The sequence below is a fragment of the Aotus nancymaae genome, unplaced genomic scaffold (assembly GCF_030222135.1).
Source record: "Aotus nancymaae isolate 86718 unplaced genomic scaffold, 86718_ANA_hifiasm-v0.15.2.pri h1tg000040l, whole genome shotgun sequence".
Classification (NCBI taxonomy): Eukaryota; Metazoa; Chordata; class Mammalia; order Primates; family Aotidae; genus Aotus; species Aotus nancymaae.
The window spans coordinates 61,001,449-61,022,074 of NW_026988454.1; the positions used below are offsets into that span (position 1 = coordinate 61,001,449).

The 20,626-nt window shown below is 34.8% G+C and overlaps 1 protein-coding gene across 4 annotated transcripts in view; it reads left to right on the forward strand.

Annotated features, from left to right (window-relative positions):
- ATG5 (autophagy related 5) overlaps positions 1–20,175 on the forward strand; it is a 125,956-nt gene extending 105,781 nt beyond the window's left edge. For 3 of the 4 annotated variants that reach the window (XM_012438436.2, XM_012438437.3, XM_012438439.2), the window contains 2 exons: positions 2,616–2,733; positions 19,419–20,175. In XM_012438436.2, the coding sequence (XP_012293859.1) occupies positions 2,616–2,733; positions 19,419–19,555 (255 nt within the window). In that variant the 3' untranslated portion in view covers positions 19,556–20,175. The remainder of the gene's footprint in view (positions 1–2,615; positions 2,734–19,418) is intronic. The other variant, XM_064360814.1, reaches the window with a different exon arrangement.
- Positions 20,176–20,626: the final 451 nt, after the last annotated feature.

Sequence of the window (20,626 nt, forward strand, 5' to 3'; positions counted from 1 at the left end):
AAGGTTATATCTTTGTAATACTTGCTCAGATTTGGGAAGGAGTAGAAAAGAGGAGAGATACATAAAAATAACAGGATATTTTTCCAATAGTGAGGTTAGAAGAGAATTTCTGTTTTTTGTTATGTAACCAAGACTTTTTTTCAGGTATTTTTAAATTTTTTAGTTCTAATTATTATGGATACATAAGAGTTATAATTATTTATGAGGTACATGTGATCTTTTGGTATAAGCATGCAATATGTAATGGTCAAATGAGGATATTCACCACCTCAAGCATTTATCATTTATTTGTGTTAGGAATATTCCAGGTAATTTCATTATAGCAAAGCCACCTCACAGTTCATAAACTAATTAGGGTATGAATGAGAGCTCCAACTTCTTGAAGAGATTTCTTTGACTTTGTTGTTTTCAGGTCAGACTATGGGAGGTACATTTTGACCTTTTTTTTTTAAGTTGTGGGTACAGTCCTGCTCTCTTCCTTTTCTACTGCACCAACTCCAGTTCTCTTCACATAAGCTTGCTGTATGCAGTCACCCTCTCACCAGTCATTCTGATTTTGCTTCGTAACCAAGTCACATACCCAGCACTGCTTTCCATTAGCCGTTAGAAAAAGCCTTTCATCAACATTACTTCCTTTGCTAAAAAGTATTAAAAGCTTCTTCGTGGCCTGAAGATAGCCTTTTCTATTTTAAATTGTCACTACAGTTCCCTATTTATTTCTTTTCTTCTCTCATCTCTCCAGCCTTATTATCTTTATGCAGTTAATCACTTGATTATGCATAATATTGTTCTTGGTTTCAACTTGTATGAGAAAGTATGGCTTTTTCAATTGAACGATGTATTAGTTCATTTTCACTCTGCTATAAAGAAATATCCAAGACTGGATAATTTATAAAGGAAAAAGGTTTGACTCACAGTTCCGTATGGCTTGGGGAGGCCTCAGGAAACTTGGCAGAAGGGGAAGCAGACACCTTTATAAGGCAGCAGGAAAGAGAGGTGAGAGTGCAGGAAACACTGCCACTTTTAAAACCATCAGATCTCATGAGAATTCACTCAGTGTCACAAGAACAGCATGAGGAAAACCGCCCCCATGACCAATCACCTCCCTCCTTCAACACATGGGGATTACAGGTCCCTACCTTGACAGGTGGGGATTATAATTTGAGGTGAGATTTGGATGGGGACACTGAGACAAAACGTATCAAAGGATATCAGTCATATTTTTAAAAACAATCCCTTAAGAGTTCAATTAGTGAAGTAAATTGAGTCATATTTATGCATTGACTCATAATATGCATTGATGCATATTATCAGGATTTTAAAAAATTTTTCTACAGTTTATTTTAATACTTGTCACAAACACTAACATATTTTTGGAGTACTATTTTAAAATATTATGTATTCAGTTATAAAGCCTCCATCATCACTAAGGTAATTTAGGAAATGAAACAATTTTAAAAGTGAGTAAAACAATGAGATTATTAGCAATAAATTATGGCACAGTGCTTCTGACAGTTTTTGTGAGATGAAATGGCTGCATCTGCTGTTTTGGAAATTGTCAAACCTGTCGAAAAGTTGAAATAATGAAACTACTAAAATCATACATCCTCTACCTAGATTCACCATTAGTTAATATTTTCCTATTTTTGCTCTGTCTTCACACACACACACATACACAGAAACATATACGTACTCTCTCTTTCCCTCTCTCTCTCTTTCTCTCTCTCAACTGTTAAAAGGTTAAGTTTTGGGGCTGGGAGTGGTGGCTTATGCCTGTAATTTTGAGAGGCCAAGATGAGTGGATTGCCTGAGCTTAGGGGTTCGAGACCAGCATGGGTAACATGGTAAAACCCCATCTCTACTAAAAATACGAAAAATTAGCTAGACATGGTGGTGCACACCTGTAGTCCCACCTACACGGGAGGCTGAGACATGAGAATCACTTGAACCTGGAAAGCAGAGGTTGCAGGGGGCTGAAATCACAACACTGCACTCCAGCCTGGGTGACTGAGTCTCAAAAAAAAAAAAAGATGATTAAGTTTTGGCTATCATGGCACTTCTTTCCTAAACACTTGAACATGGATTTCTTAAAAATAAGGATTGTCCTTATTATACCTAAGAAATTTGACATTAATTCAATAATATTATCAGTTGTCCATTCTGTATTTCCCCCATTCATCCCAAAACTGTGTTTTATAGCAGAATTTTTAAAAAATTTCCTTCTTAATCCAGTATTCAGCCAGGGTTTATGTTTGTATTTGCCTTGTTAGTCTCTTTTAGAGATACTGAGAAAAAATGCTTTTGTTGGTATCTTTTTGTGTTGCTTTGCTTTTTTTGCTTTTTAATGCCTTTAACTTTTTGAAGGGTCCAGCCAGTTAGCTTTAGAATGTCCCACCCAACTTTGGATTTGTCTGCTTGTTTCTCAGACTTAGATTTACCTGAATTTATCCTGTTACACATTTGTCACAGTGATGCCACGTTTTTGATGTTGTGTAATTCCAATAACACCAAAGCAAAAGGCACCTAATGCCAACATAAAGTTTATGAAATACAAATTTGTAATTGGCAGCAACAAAGACTTAATTGCTTGAATTATTTTTTCATTTTTCAAATAGACAACGACTGAAAGACCTTTCATTCAGAAGCTGTTTCGTCCTGTGGCTGCAGATGGACAGTTGCACACACTAGGAGATCTCCTCAAAGAAGTTTGTCCTTCCGCTGTTGCTCCTGAAGGTAATATGATCAGCAACATTAAAACATGTCTTTCATTTTCTGAAGTAAAATAAACATTCCACTTTTATAAATAACAGGTTATTTCAGGAAGATATTTTCATACCTTGTAGCAAAAAATCTTTTCAAACAGAAGCACTTAATATTTAATATATTATTTTGTAAATTGTTGACTAACAAAATGAGGACTTGACTCTGGCAAAATAAAATGCAGTTTTTAAATCACCCTCTTAGCACTTTTCTGGTACACTGGTCTTCAACTAACGGATTCAGTTCTGATAAATACTACTTTTAATCTTGCATTTTGTTTATTAATTTTAAAGAAGTAAGAGATGGTAAAAATAATTTTCTTATTTTTGATATTTGGAAGTTGATAATACTGAATAATGGATGAGTATTTTATTTGAATTTTCTACTACTTTCTACTTGGTTCTTTATTACTTAACCTTATTCTTTTAAGCTTTGACAATCTATAAGTCCATTCAAAACTTGACCTGTTTCATGACCCTAATTATGTAACTTAGGTTAAGATTATTTTCCTACAGGCAAGGGAAAAAAAATATTAAAATGCTGAATTCTGTTTTTCTTTTTCTTTTTTTTTTTTTTTTTTGAGATGGTGTCTCACTCTGTCACCCAGACTGGAGTGCAGTGGTGCTATCTCAGCTCACTGCAACCTCCACCTCCTGGGTTTAAGCAATTTGCCTGCCTCAGCCTCCCAAGTAGCTGGGACTACAGGTGCATGCCACCATGCCCAGCTAATTTTTTGTATTTTTAGTAGAGATGGGGTTTCACCATGTTAGCCAGGATGGTCTCAATCTCCTGACCTCGTGATCCACCCACCTTGGCCTCCCAAAGTGCTGGGATTACAGGCATGAGCCACTGCGCCCAGACATGCTTTTCTTTATTGCAACATAAAGAACACTAAGAAAATGCAGAAAACAATAAAACAGTGCCCATAATCCATTCACACACACACACACGAATATTTGAGATATACATATGTGTATATACAGTTGGTTCTTCATATCCATGGGTTCTGCATCGTTCCACAGCAGATCAAAAATACTTGGGGTAACAAAATGGTTGATTATATCTGTACTGAAGATAAATAGATTTTCTTTTCTTGTTATTATTCCCTAAACAATGCAGTATAACAACTATTTATATAGATTTACATTGTATTAAGTATTATAAATAATCTAGAGATTAGTGACTTAAAGTATACAGGGGGATGTGCACAGGTTCTATGCAAATATTATGCCATTCAATGTAAGGGAATTTTGAGCATCATTGGATTTTGGTATCCTCAGGGATTCTTGAACCAATACTTCATGGATACCAAGTGATCACATTGTTTGTGTGTGCGTGTGTGTGTGTGTGTGTGTAAAATACCCTGCTGTTCTTGAATTCCAGCTCTATTACTCCTTACTAAACTATAGGGGAAATTTTCAGTGGTGTATTACTGTATTGACATAAAAATAGCATATACTTGTATTTATTATATAATAGAAAATTTTAAAAAACTTTAAATCCACGATGGAAAGAGGTAATGCATTAGTATATATGAAGGTAATACTTTAACAGATAATGCTTGTTTCCTATGAATGTATTCTAAGTTGGAGGAATGTAGGATTACTTGCATGACATATGCTACATGAAGCACACAGTTCATGTAGCATGTTGCATCTAAGGAGATAGTTTGCCTAAGTAGTAGAATTAGAAACAGTGGGTTTAGGGGTAGTGTTGTGGTATTCCTGCCTAAATAACTAAGCAAAGAGATCTCCATAATATGGAGCCCAAAATATATGTCATTCAGCTTGAGAATATTGCGATATTCCTTAGTCAAATATGCTTTCCTATATTAGCATTCCTACATGTATGTAGCGCTTTAAAAATGAAAAGAGGTTCAATAGGAAGGGAGAAGGATATCTAAAATATATTGTCAGAACCAATACCAGAAGGGATTGAAGAAAGAGACCAGTGGCCACTACCCAAAATTATTAAAACTGGGTTTAATGGGTTATAAATACATTTTTATAAAGTCTTCCTTGAACTTCCCTAGCCTTTATAGTAAGGTTTCTGATAATGTCTTACACACATCCATGTATCTCTAGTGCTAGGGTAAATGTTTGCTGAACATTTCAATCACTGAATTCTTTCTTTGTATCATTACCATGAAACATATTATTTATGATCATTAAATCATGGAGTAATTAACATTAAGTTGATTATAATACTATCTTAGAATCCTAATCCATCTTTACTGCTGTGTAATTTTAGCTTTCAATAAGAGTTTTAGTTAAATAACTTTTTTAGATAATTTAATGGTTTTTAGTAAATTTATAGAATTGTGCAACCATCACCACAGTTTGGTTTTTAGAACATTTCCATCCCCTTGTACTTACTTGTTGCTAATCTCTGCTCCTACTGCCAGCTATAAACAATCACTGTTCTGCTTTCTGTCTCTATAATTTGCCTTTTTGGATATTTCACATGAATTGAATCACACAACATGTAGTCTTTTGCAACTGTTTTTTTCCACTTAACATGATGTATTTGAGTTGCATCCATATTGAAGCAAGTTTCCACAGTTTGTTCCTTTGATTGGTGAATAATACTCCATTGGGTAGATGCATCACATTTTGGTTCTCCCTGTATTACCTGATGGGCATGTGGACTGTTTCCAGCTTTTCACCTTTATAAACAGGGCTGCTGGGAACATTCAGATATGGGTCTTTCTGTGGACATGTTTTCATTTTTCTTAGGTGGATTCCTAGGAATGGAATGACTAGGTCATATAGTAAGTTTGTTTTTGTTTTTTTTTTTTTAAGAAACTGCTAAACTTTTCCAAAGTAGCTGTACCATTTTACAGTCTCATCAGCAATGTGTAAGGATTCCAGTCTTCACATCCTCACTCACATGTATTGCCATTCTAGTGGTATCTCATGATGATTTTAATTTTCATTTTTCTAATGACTATTGGTGTTGAACATGTTTTCATGTGCTTATTATAATTTGTAGATCTTGTTGATGAAGTGTCTATTTAAATCCTTTTCTTGTTTTTTCATGGATTGTTTCCTTATTTACTCAGTTGTGAGTGCTATTTATATATTCTGGATACAAGTTCTTTATCAGATATACAATTTGCAGATATTTTCTCCTAGTCTGTGACTTGCCTTCATTTTCCTTCTCTCTTTTTCTTTTTTCCCCAGACAAGGTCTCGCTCTGTCTGTCACCCAGGCTAAAGTGCAGTGGCATGATCTTGGCTAACTGCAAGCTCCACTTCCTGGGTTCACGTGATTCTCATGCCTCAGCCTCCTGAGTAGCTGGGATTACAGGTCCCTGCCACCATGCCTGGCTAATTTTTGTATTTTTAGTAGAGATGGGGTTTCACTGTGTTGGCCACACTGGTCTTGAACTCCTGACCTCAGGTGATCCACCCACCTAGCCTGCCAAAGTTCTGGGATTACAGGCCTGAGCCACTGTGCCCAGGCTTGTCTTCATTTTCTTTTGAAAGGTAAAAGCATTTAATTTTGGTGAATTCCTGTATATCAAGTTTTTTTTTTAATGAATTGTGTTCAGTTAAATAATTAAAACTTTTTTCTTATAGATAATACATTTACATGTTTTAAAAATCAAAACATATATAAAGGAATTTAGTAAAAATTCTCTTTCCTAACTCCTGTTCACCAAACTCTAAGCTAAGTTCCCCTTTCTAGAGACAACCAGTGTTGCCATTTTCCTGTATATCTTTAGAGATAGTTAAGTACGTTTTATGTTTGAACTCAGGGTACAGAAATTTTGACTAAATAACTCATAACTTCTGGGAAATTCCCAGAAATTCAAGAATGAGCTTACTTTTTTTTTAGTTCATTTTCTCTGTGTTATGAGAGTGTTTTTTCAAATTCTATTTAATATCTATTTTTCTATGTTTTTGAGGATTTGGGAATATAGATTAGTTATTTTCATTTGAAGTGTAATTCAGAGGATAATAATTTTTATTGCTGATAGAGATAAGCCCCATAAACTTCTTACCTGTCCATGGCAGCATTGGCTTTCAGTTACTCATTTCTCTGAATTGTGTTTTTTTCCCCCTTTTTGAGTACTTTGTATTCGTACTTTAAAGAATGTTGAAAAACTAGAAGCTGTCTTAGTCTGTGTTGCTATAAAGAAATACCTGAGGCTGGGTAATTTATAGAGCAAAAAGGTTTATTTAACACACAGTTCTGCTGCCTGGAGATTGGGCATCTCATGAAATCCTCAGGCTGCTTCTACTCATGATGGAAGTTGAAGGGAAGTTGGTGTGCACAGTGGCCACATGGTAAGAGAGGAAGCCAGAGAGAGCAGGGTGCTGCCAGACTTTGTAATAACCAGCTCCTGTGGGAACTAAGACAGTGAGAACTCATTCACTCCTCCACACATTCATGTGTGGGCATTAATCTATTCATGAGGGATCCACCCTCCTGACCCAAATACCTCCCATTAGGCCCCATTTCCAACTTTGGGGATAAAATTTCAACGTGAGGTTTGGCGGAGACAAGCAACCAAACTATAACAAATGCTTTTATCAATTAGGAGTAAATAAAATTTAAGCCAGAGCTTAATATTCAAATAACTCCCTTTTTAAAAACAAAGGCAGGGTCTCACTATGTTGTCCAGGCTGGTCTTATATTTCTCACTCAAGTGATCCTCTCACTTTAGCTTCACAAAGTACTGGGATTATAGGCATGTGGCACCCGGCCTAAAATGACTACCTTATTGCACTTTTCCTAGATGTTCTTTTGACAATCTACATTTTAAAATGTGTCATTTTAAATTTACTTTTGTATAACACCCTTGACTATAGAGTGAGGACATCACAATGAAACCCAAAACCTTGGAAAGAACATGTTCTGTAATAATTTTTCCCCTAACAGCAGCACAGTTGTCACAGACACAGAATGATCCATACTTACTAGTCCCAAGTTTATATGAGGGGGGTCTCCCTTGATACATTTGTGTTTTAAATATAAAACCTAAATTTAACCGTTGCTTTTTAATCCAGGAGAGAGGGCTCACTTGAAATTTTCTATTGTTTATTTTGTTAATGACAAATTCATTAGTTCAATTCATTTTTATTTCATGGTTGCCAATTTCTAGTTTGTGGGTGTGGTTGAGGAGTGCCTAAAGTGGGAAGAAATTAGTTGGGTGTTAATACAATATTTAATGTCTTTAAAGAATTGTATGACTGTAGAGCTTTCAAGTTACCTTTTTTTTTTTTGAGGCAGATTCTCACTCTATTGCCCAAGCTGGAGTACTGTGGCATGATCTCAGCTCACTGCAACCCCTGCTTCCCACGTTCAAGCAGTCTTGTGCTTCTACCATTCAAGTAGCTGAGATTACAGGCATGTGCCACCACGCCTCACTAGTTTTTGTATTTTGGGTAGAGATGGGTTTTCACCATGTTGACCAGGTTGGTCTTGAACTCCTGACCTCAAGTGATCCACCTGCCTTGGCCTCTCAAATTCAGTCTCTTAATTTTTATATGATTTTGCCAAAGGTCTCTTAACCACTTAATTGCAGAACTAGGTTTAGAACACAGGTCTTTATCTCCTGGTGGTCTCTTGATTTTTTCCAAATCACCATGCTGCCATTTGTTTTTGTTTTCTTTCTTTCTTTTTAACTCTTTGGTTTAGTTTAAAATAGCACTCTGAAATGCTTGGTTTTTCCTATTTTACTTTCATAAATCTTTTTTCTGCAATTGGTGTTTAGTATCTAATCTGCCTACATGCTCTTCTCTCTTAATAGTATTTCTGATATGATCTTAGGAACCTGAGCATCTACTGTTTTTATTTTGTTTGTTTTGTTGTTTTAGTGTTCCTATATATAATTCTATCACTCTTGTTGAATTTTTTAAATGGTGACTATGAACATCAGACATATAAATGAAAAGCACTCAAGTGCTTTGAACTGACACACTCTCTCAGAATATATCTATGCTCACTTTTGGTCTTACACTTGGGTTTCAAGACAAAATTAATGTCACCCTACACAAGAAAGGCACACAAATTTGTGAAGCCGTTTGTTCTTTTAAAAGAGACTCTTTGTTCTCTCTTCAATTTCGAGGCTGCCCTATGTGTACATCCTTTTCTGGGGGATACACAGTGTGACTTCCCTTGTGGTTTTTTTTTTTTTTTTTTTTTAAGAGGGGAGCAGTGAGGCAGCACAGCCACACAGCCTAATCCACAAACCTTCCTTTTAGGTGATTTCAGGTGCTAGAGGGTGAGTACATCTGTGTGACAGACTTCTCCCCACACAAACTGTCAAATGCTTCCCTTGACTGTGGAACACGCACTTCATTGAAATGACATAGATAATGCCTATTCTTTTCAGGTATTTTTGATGGTATCTTTCATTCCAGGAGGAAGCCACATCTTTAACGCCAGTATCTTTTCTTTAGAAAAATTTTTATCTTTGCCTCTTCCTTTTGCTATTACATATTTTTAAAAAATTGTCATTTAAAAATCTGTGGAGAGTATCCAAAACATCCAGTCACTGTTTCAGCAGAAAACTGTTTTACTGCCTGGTTCAGTTCACCTGTAGTATTGTTAGACATGTCAAACGTGAAGCATTTTGACACACCTGCACTCAAGTTGAAAGCGAAAGACTTTTAAGGTTGGGTGTGTATGGATAAGAACTTGCTGTCATCACATGATGAAAAGAGAAAGTACTTCATAAAAGTTATGTGACACCATTGTCTTCTACTCCCTACAAGTGATTCAGTAATGAAGGAATTTTGTCTGATTTCATCATATGAAAGTAGAATGTACTAGTATTTATGAATACGTGCTTTAGGTCATTGTTCTTGTGGAGTAACTAATGATGAACTGTTGTTTGTGGAGCAACTAGTGATGATCTGCTTTGTGTATTCCTTTCTTTTTTTGTAAATGGCTGAGGGAATTAGTCAACTTGGAGTTAACAGGAAATGACCAAAGGTGAGCTCAGGTAAATTGTTTTTGTGGTTTCAGCTATAGTTAAAATGACTCAGAGATGTAAGCTTCTATACCAGACCTGAAGTGAAATATTTGTTTCTTTGTTCATTAAAAATAACACATCAAGAACACTTATTTTTTTACCTTGGAGAATACAAAACACCTATAAGCTTTACCGAATTATATTTCATTTCCCAGTCTTCTAATGTAATGTATAACAACCTGGTAAGCTAGGTGGGTGGATCACCTGAGGTCAGGAGTTTGAGACCAGCCTGACCAACATGGTGAAACCCCATCTCTACTAAAAGTACAAAATTAGCTGGGCATGGTGGCACATGCCTGTAATCCCAGCTACTCAAGAGGCTGAGGCAGGAGAATTGCTTGAACCCAGGAGGCAGAGGTTGCAGTGAGCCGAGAATACACGTTTGTACTCTAGCATGGACAATAAGAGCAAAGTTCCATCTCAAAAAAAAAAAAAAGAAAGGAGGGAGGGAGGGAGGGAGGGACAGAGGGAGGGAGGGATATTCATATTGTATTAGCTGACAAGATACATTTTTTTTCAGTCATAAAGCAATTAGAAAAAGAAACATAAATCTCATACGAACCATATAAGGGCAGATACTTCAACTATTTGGACAGAATTGAAGCTGGCTGATTAATATCTCGTGATTGAGGTTTAAACCAGCAATAATAACATTTGTCAGCATGATGGCACTGCCCCCAGAAGAAAAGGTACTTCAGTTTGCAAACTTATGCCACAGGAATAAAAACCTCTGGTCCCACAAACCTCATCAGATTGAAGGTTTTACAATTTCAGTAATTCTTTAGATACTCATTTAGAATTTGAATTAGAATGAATTAGTATCTCTGTACCGTCACACTATTTGATTTGAGCAATCATTTAGAGGTTTTTTTTAATGAATAGCGAGTTTTCTTATTTTATAAAATAATGAAGCTTCCTGCTACCATCTTATAGGATGCGTCTAGAGTTTAAATGAACCGGAAGTATTTTGAAGTGAGTCTTGATAGTCTTTTGCATTTTTCAGGACTTTACATTTAAATCTATTTTTTTGTTTCTTAGAGTTTTGTTAACATTTTTCACAAAAGAACTGTACTCATAACAAATTTACAAAGGAAAGTGATAAAGAAGGAGTTTTGTTTTTCTTTTTGTTGCTTGCTGGTTTCACTATGCAAAGACAAGTAGTTGATATTCAGCCTACACACAGAAATTAGAAATGCATAATGCTCTCAATGTAAATCAATATTGTGACTGTTTATAAAAACAAAGTAACTCAAGTTATGGCAACAGTTCTAGCATTGATTTTTGCTTTCTTAGAAGTTAACTTCTGGACATGATCAGAAGTGCCAAAAGTGTGGTTCTGATATGGAAGAAATAAGCTTGTTTTACCAAAGGCATCTTCATAGTCACTGCATTTTCTGCAGCCAGGCAGCCGGATTAACTATGATCATATACTTGTTAAAATATTTTAAACCTCTTTAAGTCCAGAGATCCAAAACTAGACAGTAACAGATAGTTGTTGGTCGTTGCACGTTGAAGAAAACCATAAAGAGCAACTCGTACATATATTTGGTGTTTAATCTCTTCACAAGTAACCATGGAAAGTCCATTTGTAACTTTGTAGAGATACTGTAAGCCTGACATATGGGATGGGGTCACTTGGCTATAATGGAAGCCTCTCCTTTCAGTCTTATCCTCGCACTCTGTTTGTATTTCTTATTGTGTACATATTTTTTGGAAGAAATGATACAATATCATTTACAGTGGGAATTCCAAAAGATCTTTAAATGTAGCCCTCATAAGCAAAATTTAAATAATCTATTTAAATTTTCTAATTACAGTATATTTTCTTAATTTATCATTATACTATTAAATTCTAAGATTAAATGAATCAAATTCTTTGCTTTGTGCTTCCTTCTGCCTCCATCTCTGCATGTTATCTCAGCACATGGGCTACACTGACTAATTCTGGTGGTAGAGAATCTCTTAATTCCTAAGTCCATTGACATAGTTTTTTGGTTTTGGTTTTTGTTTTAATCAGAGAAATAGTGCTGATTATTTTAATTCTCCATTACTGGAAATGATGAGATTACTGGACCTGGCAGAAGATGCTTCTGGTTTCTCCTTCTTAATTATTGTTATCTTAATCTCAATAAGTTAAATGAATTAACCTGACTTTCCCCTAAATGAGAAACATACACTTGTGCAACTAATATTTCATCTTTAACACTAGAAAACAAAATTATCTTACCAAAATAATAGTATATGCAGACAAAAGCAAGTCATCTCTTCATTGAAACAGGTTCTACGGGGCTTCATTCTGACCATATGTAAACAGTACAGTTATTGTCTGTTTTAAATAAAGTAATTACATTGAGCTGTTCTATTATTAATACTTGACAAATACTAATGGACCCTGTTATACCCAACTAGAGTTACTGGGTCATTTTATGAAAGCAGATAAAAAATATTGTTTTCAAAGTTTATTTATATGTTAAGGACCAAGGTTTAATTTTTAACTTTTACCACATTTTTATCTTATTGTCAGGAAGCTTTTAATCAGTTTTGAAATGGCCTTACAATCACTTAATTTAATACACTTTGCTTTTTATAATTACACCTAATCATATGGGATTTTTTACAAGTTTAAGTTTTAGATTATGTCCTCCTCACTAAGAAATACAAGGATTATAAGCAAAAGTCAATGAAAAAATTAATATGGACATGTTTTTAAATTGTTTAAAACATTAAGAGTCAAAGCTCTGGAAATATTTTGGACAGAAATAATAAAGATGTAAAATGTACACATGGAAAGAGATATGTGGTATATATTAACTGGGATATTGCATGTTCATTAAGACCTGTACTACTAAGTGAGTATGGATCCGGAAGAAGTTAATGTAAGTATTTTTAAATGGGTTTGTATTTCTCTGATAAACAGCACTCTCCTTCTGTTTGTGATCATAGGATAAAAGCCCTGTAAGCTTGTATATGTTCATTTTTACTGCTACATCATGTAGTGTGCTCTTAAGATTGAGATCTCATTCCTCAGGAAGCATTTCTGTCTAAGATTAATTGCCCTTTTAAAATCAGCGTTTGATGTATTTCTTTGGCTATATCCTGGCTTGGTTTAACCCTCTTTGACCTGACCTCGATGGCTATTACCTCTGTGGCTGAGACAAAATCCTTCAGCATGATGTATGCACTTCACATTTCAGCCTGTGGTTTTTCATGTCGATGGATTCAATTAGTTGGTGTTTTACTAATGAACATATCAGAGGTTAAAGAATTTGTCAGACAGAACAAAATTGTTCAGGCTAGTGGCAATCAAAAAGCTCATCTCTCTATTTTTTAAAACTTTTTCAGAAGTATTAAGTATTTTTCAGAAATTTTACCTTCAGTATCACACATTCTGAGATAGCAAATCAAGTAGTTTTCTGCTGAATTATAAAATATAAATATGAAGTCACAAAGCTGAACACAATGGTTATACCATTGATCTTAGAATTCTCCATATTTATAAGTAGGAGCTTTTAAAATTTAATTAAACTGAATTTTTCTTGTTAAAAACATGTATGAATTTCCCTTAAAGATACATCATTCATTTCTTTAAGCCTCCTTTAAATTAAAAAATATTTCACATATTTATTTTATTTATTAATAGTAAGGAAACTCAAGCATCTCACTAGAATCTCAAGTCACCTGTTTTTAAAGACATTATAGATCATATTCCTTGTTGAAATTGACTTAGAGAAATAAGAACCAAAACCCAGATTGGGATGGGAAAGGTAATTAGTAGCCATTAGTAATAGAAATCTTTAGAATGCAAATTTATAACATAGTGTGAGTGCTCAAATAATGATATACTTAAAATGTATAACAAAAGATTTTGAAATTTTTTTTACCTGAATGTTTTCATTTTTTTTTTAAATAAAGAACCTTACCTAAAATCTATTAAATAATATATCTGTACTACAGTAGGGCACATTTGACTTATAGGTGATGTGCTGCACTTGAGTATATGTGTTCAGAACACTATTAAATACGAAAGTTTATAATACTTAAGAATTTTTCTTAATGTCATCTAATTTGCATGATCATCGAGTTCTGGGTTTTTGTTGTCTTTAAAAAATACATTCATTGAAATCATATGCCATACTGCATAAAAATGGAACTGAATAATTCAGGATATATTACCATGAGGCCAAATTCTCATAGCCCTTTGTATGCCAATCACATAATTGAATCCATGGTTTTTGTATATTTTTTGGTATATCGTATTTAAAAATGAACTTATTCCTTAAACTTGTGTGTAGGAAGAGAATTACAATCACTCTTTTTGTTACTAAATCATGACCTTTTTAAAACTGATCTTCTGTCCTCACTTACTTTGTAAGTTTTATTTTTGACACTTTTGTTTTTTATTAGAGAGTGAGCAGGAGAGAGGGGTGGAAAAGAGAGTCATTTGTGTTATTAAATACCTGTGTCCACGTCCTGGGCTAGGGTTGCTGCTGAGTGCTTTGCTTGGCTATCCCATTTAATTCTTCATGTAACTGGAGATGAGAATTCTTTGTTCACACTATAAGATGAGGAAATAGACACTCAGAAGTTTAAGTGAATTGCTTAAGAATTCAAAACTAATAAATTATGATGGTTTGTACTCTGAAAGAAATATTTTGCTGTTTAGGCATGAAAGACTCAGATACTAGAACTGGGAAATGTGTTAGTGATCCTCTACTCTGGACCAGTTTGCAAACTGACTCACAGAGATAAATAAGAGGCTATTATGGGTTGTATCAGCAAGCAGAATTTAGGAAATGGTCTCAATCCCACATCAGCAAAAGCTGCCATATCTTTACCTGTGTTGTATATTGGGTTTCTACAGAAAATTTTGTTTGTAGAAAAATTCTACACTGGTATGATCATAAGGTTCAGTCTAGGGAACATTTTTTTAAAAAAGAATTTACCCCAGAAATTGATTCAGAAAGTCTGGGGAGGAGCTCAGTTCATATATATATTGTTTTAATTTCCCACATGATTCTGATGGTCAGCTAGATTTTCAAACCATACATCTATACAGCCATCTTCATTGTATGTATAAAGAAACAGCTTCAGCTGGGCATGGTGACTCATGCCTGTAATCCCAGCACTTTGGGAAGCCGAGGCAGGTGGATCACGAGGCCAGGAGTTCGAGACCAGCCTGACCAACATGGTGAAACCCTGTCTTTACTAAACATATAAAAAATTAGCTGGGCGTGGTGGCAGGAGCCTGTAATCCCAGCTACTCAAGAGGCTGAGGCAGAGGTTGCAGTGAGTTGAGATTGTGCCACTGTACTCCAGCCTGGGCGACAGAGCAAGACTCCATCTCAAAAAAAAAAAAAAAAAGAAAGAAAAAAGAAAGAGCTTCAAAGAGATGTGAGATCTTTAGAGCCCTTCATTACCAGAATTGGAATTCATGTTGCCTAACCCCCAATTTGTCTTTCATTAGTACCTTGCTAACTAGTGATGCATCAGTGGCCCTTTCTCCTTTATGTCTCATTTATATTATTGTATATTGATAATATTCATTGTATATATGTCTATATATAGGCATCATTAATATATACATAAGAAGTTACCATTATTTTAACTTTATGATTTTCATTAATGACTTGTGTGGTTAATGTGATTTTTCTTTTTTTTCCTTCTTTTTTTTCCTTTGTGTAATTCTTAACCATTCTATTCATATAACCAAAATCTACCTGAATATATATATATTTTAAATGTTCACTTTTAAGTAGATGCTGGTTTAAAAAAGTGCTATGTGGACATTCTACAAAATAATGAGATGTACTCTTCAAAACCATAAAGGTTAAGAAATGTGGAAAACTCTAAAAAATGGTTGCAGATTTAAAGAGAGTAGAAACATGAAAATTAAATGCGATATGTGAATCCTTGACATGACCTGAATGGGTCTCCCAGAATTCATGTGTTAGAAGCTTAATCCCCAATGCAACAGTGTTGAGAGGTGAGGCCTTTTGGGGGATCTGCCCTCATAAATGGGTTAATGCTGGTACAAAAAGGGTTTTCAAGAGTGGGATCACTGACTCTGGTGCTTCCATGGTCTTCCATATGAGAACACAGCAAGAAGCCCATACCAGGTGCCAGCACCTTGATCTTGGATTTCCCAGCCTCTAGAACTGTGAGAAATAAATGTTTGTTCTTTATAAATTATCCAGTTACAGCATCACAAACAGACTAAGACAGTCCTGGACTGAATCTTAGATTGAAGAAAAATACACTATTGGGATAGTTGATAAATTTTAATATGGACTATATTATAGTATTCAATATTATTTTTTATTGTGATTACTGCAGTTATAAGGGTACACTATAAGTTTGGAATCATGACAAAAACTACTCCCCAAAAAGTGTCCTGTATAAAAGAAGTTCATATAGAACTAGTTCACTTGATTTGTGTCTCATATGTTTGCCTAACTTAAAGCTTCAAGCTAGCTTTTTTAAAAAACCTGAGTGGAAGAGGCGTACAGTAACATTTTTCTCCTGAGTCATTTTCTTTGTAGTGACATTTCTCATTCTAAGTATTAAGGTCTAGATTCCCATTTTGAAACATAAAGACATATTTACCAAAAATATTGTTTACTTTAGCAGTATCAAGTGTTTCCTTTGTACTGCAAGAAAAAAAGAGATATCTACTGATTTTTTTAATTTTTATTTACTTATTAGTTTTTTGTTTTTACACAAGGTCTCACTTGTTGCCAATGCTGGAGTGCAATAATGCCATCATGGCTTACTGCAGCTTCGACCTCCTGGGCTCAGGCATGCCTCCCAAGTAGCTGGGACTACAGGCATGCACTGCCACACCCAGCTAAGCCAATCTTTGTTTGTTTGTTTTTTTTATTTTTTGTGGAGACAGGATCTCACTGTATTGCCCAGGCTGGTCTAGAACTCCAGGCTCAAGCAGTCCTCCCACCTTGACCTCCCAGAGTGCTGGGATTACAGATGTGAGCCACCACACCTGACCTGTTTTCTTTTATTAGTCTTGTTATTGCCAAAATGTCCTTCATGCTTTGTTGTTATTTATGGTAGCATGAATTAAGGATAGCATATACACTCGGCTTATCTGGAAACATTTTTGACTTCATTGTTTTAATAACCAAAGTAGTCGTTACAAGTAGAGTTATTCTACATGGTAGGGCTATTAGAAAGCATTCCAGAAACATTAATATTGATAGTACAATTCTACCAGCAACAAAATTATCCCAGCTATGAAAATATTTATTGACTAATTACTGTATATGTCAGGTACCATGCTAGGCACTGGGGACAGAGTAATGAATAAGAGAGAAACTTAGGTTTGAACTTTCGAGGGAACTGCTGTCCTATCCTAAGAATCCCTCTGTTTAAAATTATGTTATTGGGGAAAGAAAATAAATGAACTACATAAATCCAGGTGAAATATTTAGACATGTAGGCAGTGACAAAATAATATATTTAAAAGCTGAAACTTTTCTGTTGAGGGACATGACAGTCCTAGATTCTTTCCTTAGTTACCTAAATTTAGTTAGTAACACTTTTATATTATGAATTAAAAGTGGCCCCAGCTTCTAAATCAGAGAATCAGTGCTACCTATTAGGGTTTGGGAAAGGGGACTTATTAGGCTTGTTACACAGTGGTGAATAGTGCTTCTGTCCTCCAGCTTCTGTTGTACAACTCATAAACTCCAACTATCCTTTTGTGTGACACGGTTGGTCTTTTGCCTTTCAGATACACTATGTATTATCAGTGGATTGTATACCATATTGTATCTGCTCCCACGTTTAAATATTGCTTTAGACATAATATTATGGATATTGAGTTGTGACTTGTTTCTTCTGCTGTTTCATAGTATACAAAGGTGACTCTGGCTTAAGGAAAAATTTTAGAGATAAGGAACTTTTACTCTTACACCACTATTCTTTCAATTTTTGACTCAGCGCTAAGTAGGAGGAAGATTCTGAGAATATTAAAATATTTCAAAGAAATATAAGAATATGAAGAGAATTACACCGGAAATGTTTTCAAATATTCTAGGAAAGATTTAATACAGTAAAGCTTTAGTAAACTAGAACTTACAAGCAGTGAATCATTCCAGATAGCTGAGGGTTTCTCCATTTGAATACCAACGTTTAAAAGATCTCTCCAAAGTACTAATACTATACTTTCTATAGTATTCTGTGTATAGCTTAATATTTTATTACAAAAACAAATCATTATATTAACACTGATCACGACTGTGTAAAAAATTCTGTATAAATGCAACAAAGAAAAAACAATGAAAGCATTTTTTTAGGCTAGTAGTATTACAAAGTCATTCCTTTTTTCAAAATTGTTTTAAGCTATGGCACAGTGATTTGGGGGTTTGGGATGTTTTATTTGGTTTTCTTTGGAATTGTTAGTATGTTAAGTTTTTAATTTTGACATTCTTTTATCAACTCTCTGTAGTGTTTTGTGTCCTATGTTGACTGTCACCTCCTGGGACTGTGCTGCCTCTAACAGGAAGTCTAAATATTTCTTTAAAAGGGTCTCTTGTTTCAGGTGCCAGCCAAGTCATTATCACCATACATCATCAGCTCATTTTGCCCAGACGTTAGAGCACTTACAGATTCAAAAGTTATTTTGAACAGAGCGGAAAGGAAAACGTAGGGTATTTCTCCATTATAGAGTTCCGTGATTCCCTGTTTCCTTGCCTTCTGTCACCAGGAAGCTGAGAGGTTTATACATTGTATTTTGAAGAGATGATAGAGGAGACAAACCCAGAATTGTGCTAAAGGAGTAACACAAAGTTTCTTGATGGTTCTAATTTTTTTTTTCATTAGAGGAGTTTGACTTTGCTTTCTTTGTTTTCCTATGACAAGAATGTTTCCATTTAGTTTGAAAGTTGTCAGTACATCTTTTTTAAAAGTTGTCAGAACACCAAAATCATGAAAAATCCCCAAATTAATCTTAAGTTTATTTGGAATACAATTGAATTTAAAAGAAAGTTGTGAATTGCAGCCTCCTTTTAATTAGCAAGTGAATGTTAACAAAAATCAATCAGGCTTTGTAACTCTAGCACAGGAATCCCTGAGTCAGATTCTTAATCCCTTCTGATTAAAATTTTAACTTATTAAACTAGTACCTCTAAGACATTTTGATACATACTTGAATGCTTTACTGAAAACAACTAAAGCTCACGTGTCTTATTAAACATCTTCTCAAATACTGATCTGATTTTTTATGATTTCTAATCACGTTTCTGTTTTACATTTTCAAAATATGTATGGACCTACTTCATATAGTTGTCATTTTTAATAACTATATAGTACAGTTTTTAATGTATAACTAAAATAAATTTTGGTCATTTGTACAACGGGCTGTTTTCTCCACTGCAGTTTCATTAACGTCAATCTTAAGTAAGCACAGTAATTAAGAAAGAATGAATACTTTCACATAGAGCAACAGAATTTTTATCAGAATATATTTTAACCCTCAGGTTTCTGTTTTGGGTGATACATACTGCAACAGTTTAACTTTCTCCATGTCTACATTTCCTGTTCAGGGGACAAAACAGGTTTAAAATCCATTTAATGCACTAAGGATTCTCAAAAGGCAACAGAGTGTTTTTTTCTTCAACCTTTTTGAGTCTTATTATTGTTGGATTTCTTTCTTGGAATAGATGGGGAAAAAAAGAATCAAGTGATGATTCATGGAATTGAGCCAATGTTGGAAACACCTCTGCAGTGGCTGAGTGAACATCTGAGCTACCCGGATAATTTTCTTCATATTAGTATCATCCCACAGCCAACAGATTGAAGGATCAACTATTTGCCTGAACGGAATCATCCTTAAATGGGATTTATCAGAGCATGTCACCCTTCTGCTTCAATCAGGTTTGATGGAGGCAGCCTGACCAGAAACACTTCTCTGCTGCAAGCCCAACAGAAAAAAGATTCTATGTCAGATAAGGCAATTGGGCTGGTCTTATTTTGCATCACCGCTACTTTCCTCCACTGCCATCATTAAACCTCAGCTGTGACATGAAAGACTTACAGGACCACTGCAAGTCTTCTGTAAAATATAATGAAGCGAAGTCTTTGGCCTAAAAAGAAAATGGAAGTATGTGCCACTCAATTTGTATTTCCGATTAACAAATAAACAGGGGTATTTCCTAAGGTGACCATGGTTGAACTTTAGCTCGAGAGAGTGGAAACATTGGTTTAATTTTCAAGAGAATTAAGAAAGTAAAAGAGAAATTCTGTTATCAATAACTTGCAAGTAATTTTTTGTAAAAGATTGAATTACAGTAAACCCATCTTTCCTTAACGAAAATTTCCTATGTTTACAGTCTGTCTGTTGGTATGCAATCTTGTAACTTTGATAATGAACAGTGAGAGATTTTTAAATAAAGCCTCTAAATATGTTTTGTCATTTAATAGCATACAATTTTGTCACTTTCCAAGTACTTTTTGACTCACATACAGTAGATCGCTTTTTACTCTGTGTTACCATTTTGACTGGTCATCACTGGCATGGGGTGGATATAGGTTATAGGATTACTTGTCTCAGGAGCTGTCATAGAATTTCTTGCTGCCAATTAAAAAAGCCTGTGTTCTTTACACACTAAAGTTATAAATACTATAACTGTTTATCTTTGCTGTTTTATCACGGTAAACCTGTCAAATCATAGTATCTAAGCATCTATATATGATCATTTTGCATTTTTGGAAAAACCCATTCCTTCCAAGCGAAGGTTTTTCATTAGCTCCAGGTCTGATATTTCACTGTGGTCCCCTGGCAGCCAGTCTTTTGAAGTGTAAAGATTACCTGTCTCCTGACTGCAGTACCTTTTCTTTAATTTTTACCAAAAATATCCAGAGGTTACTG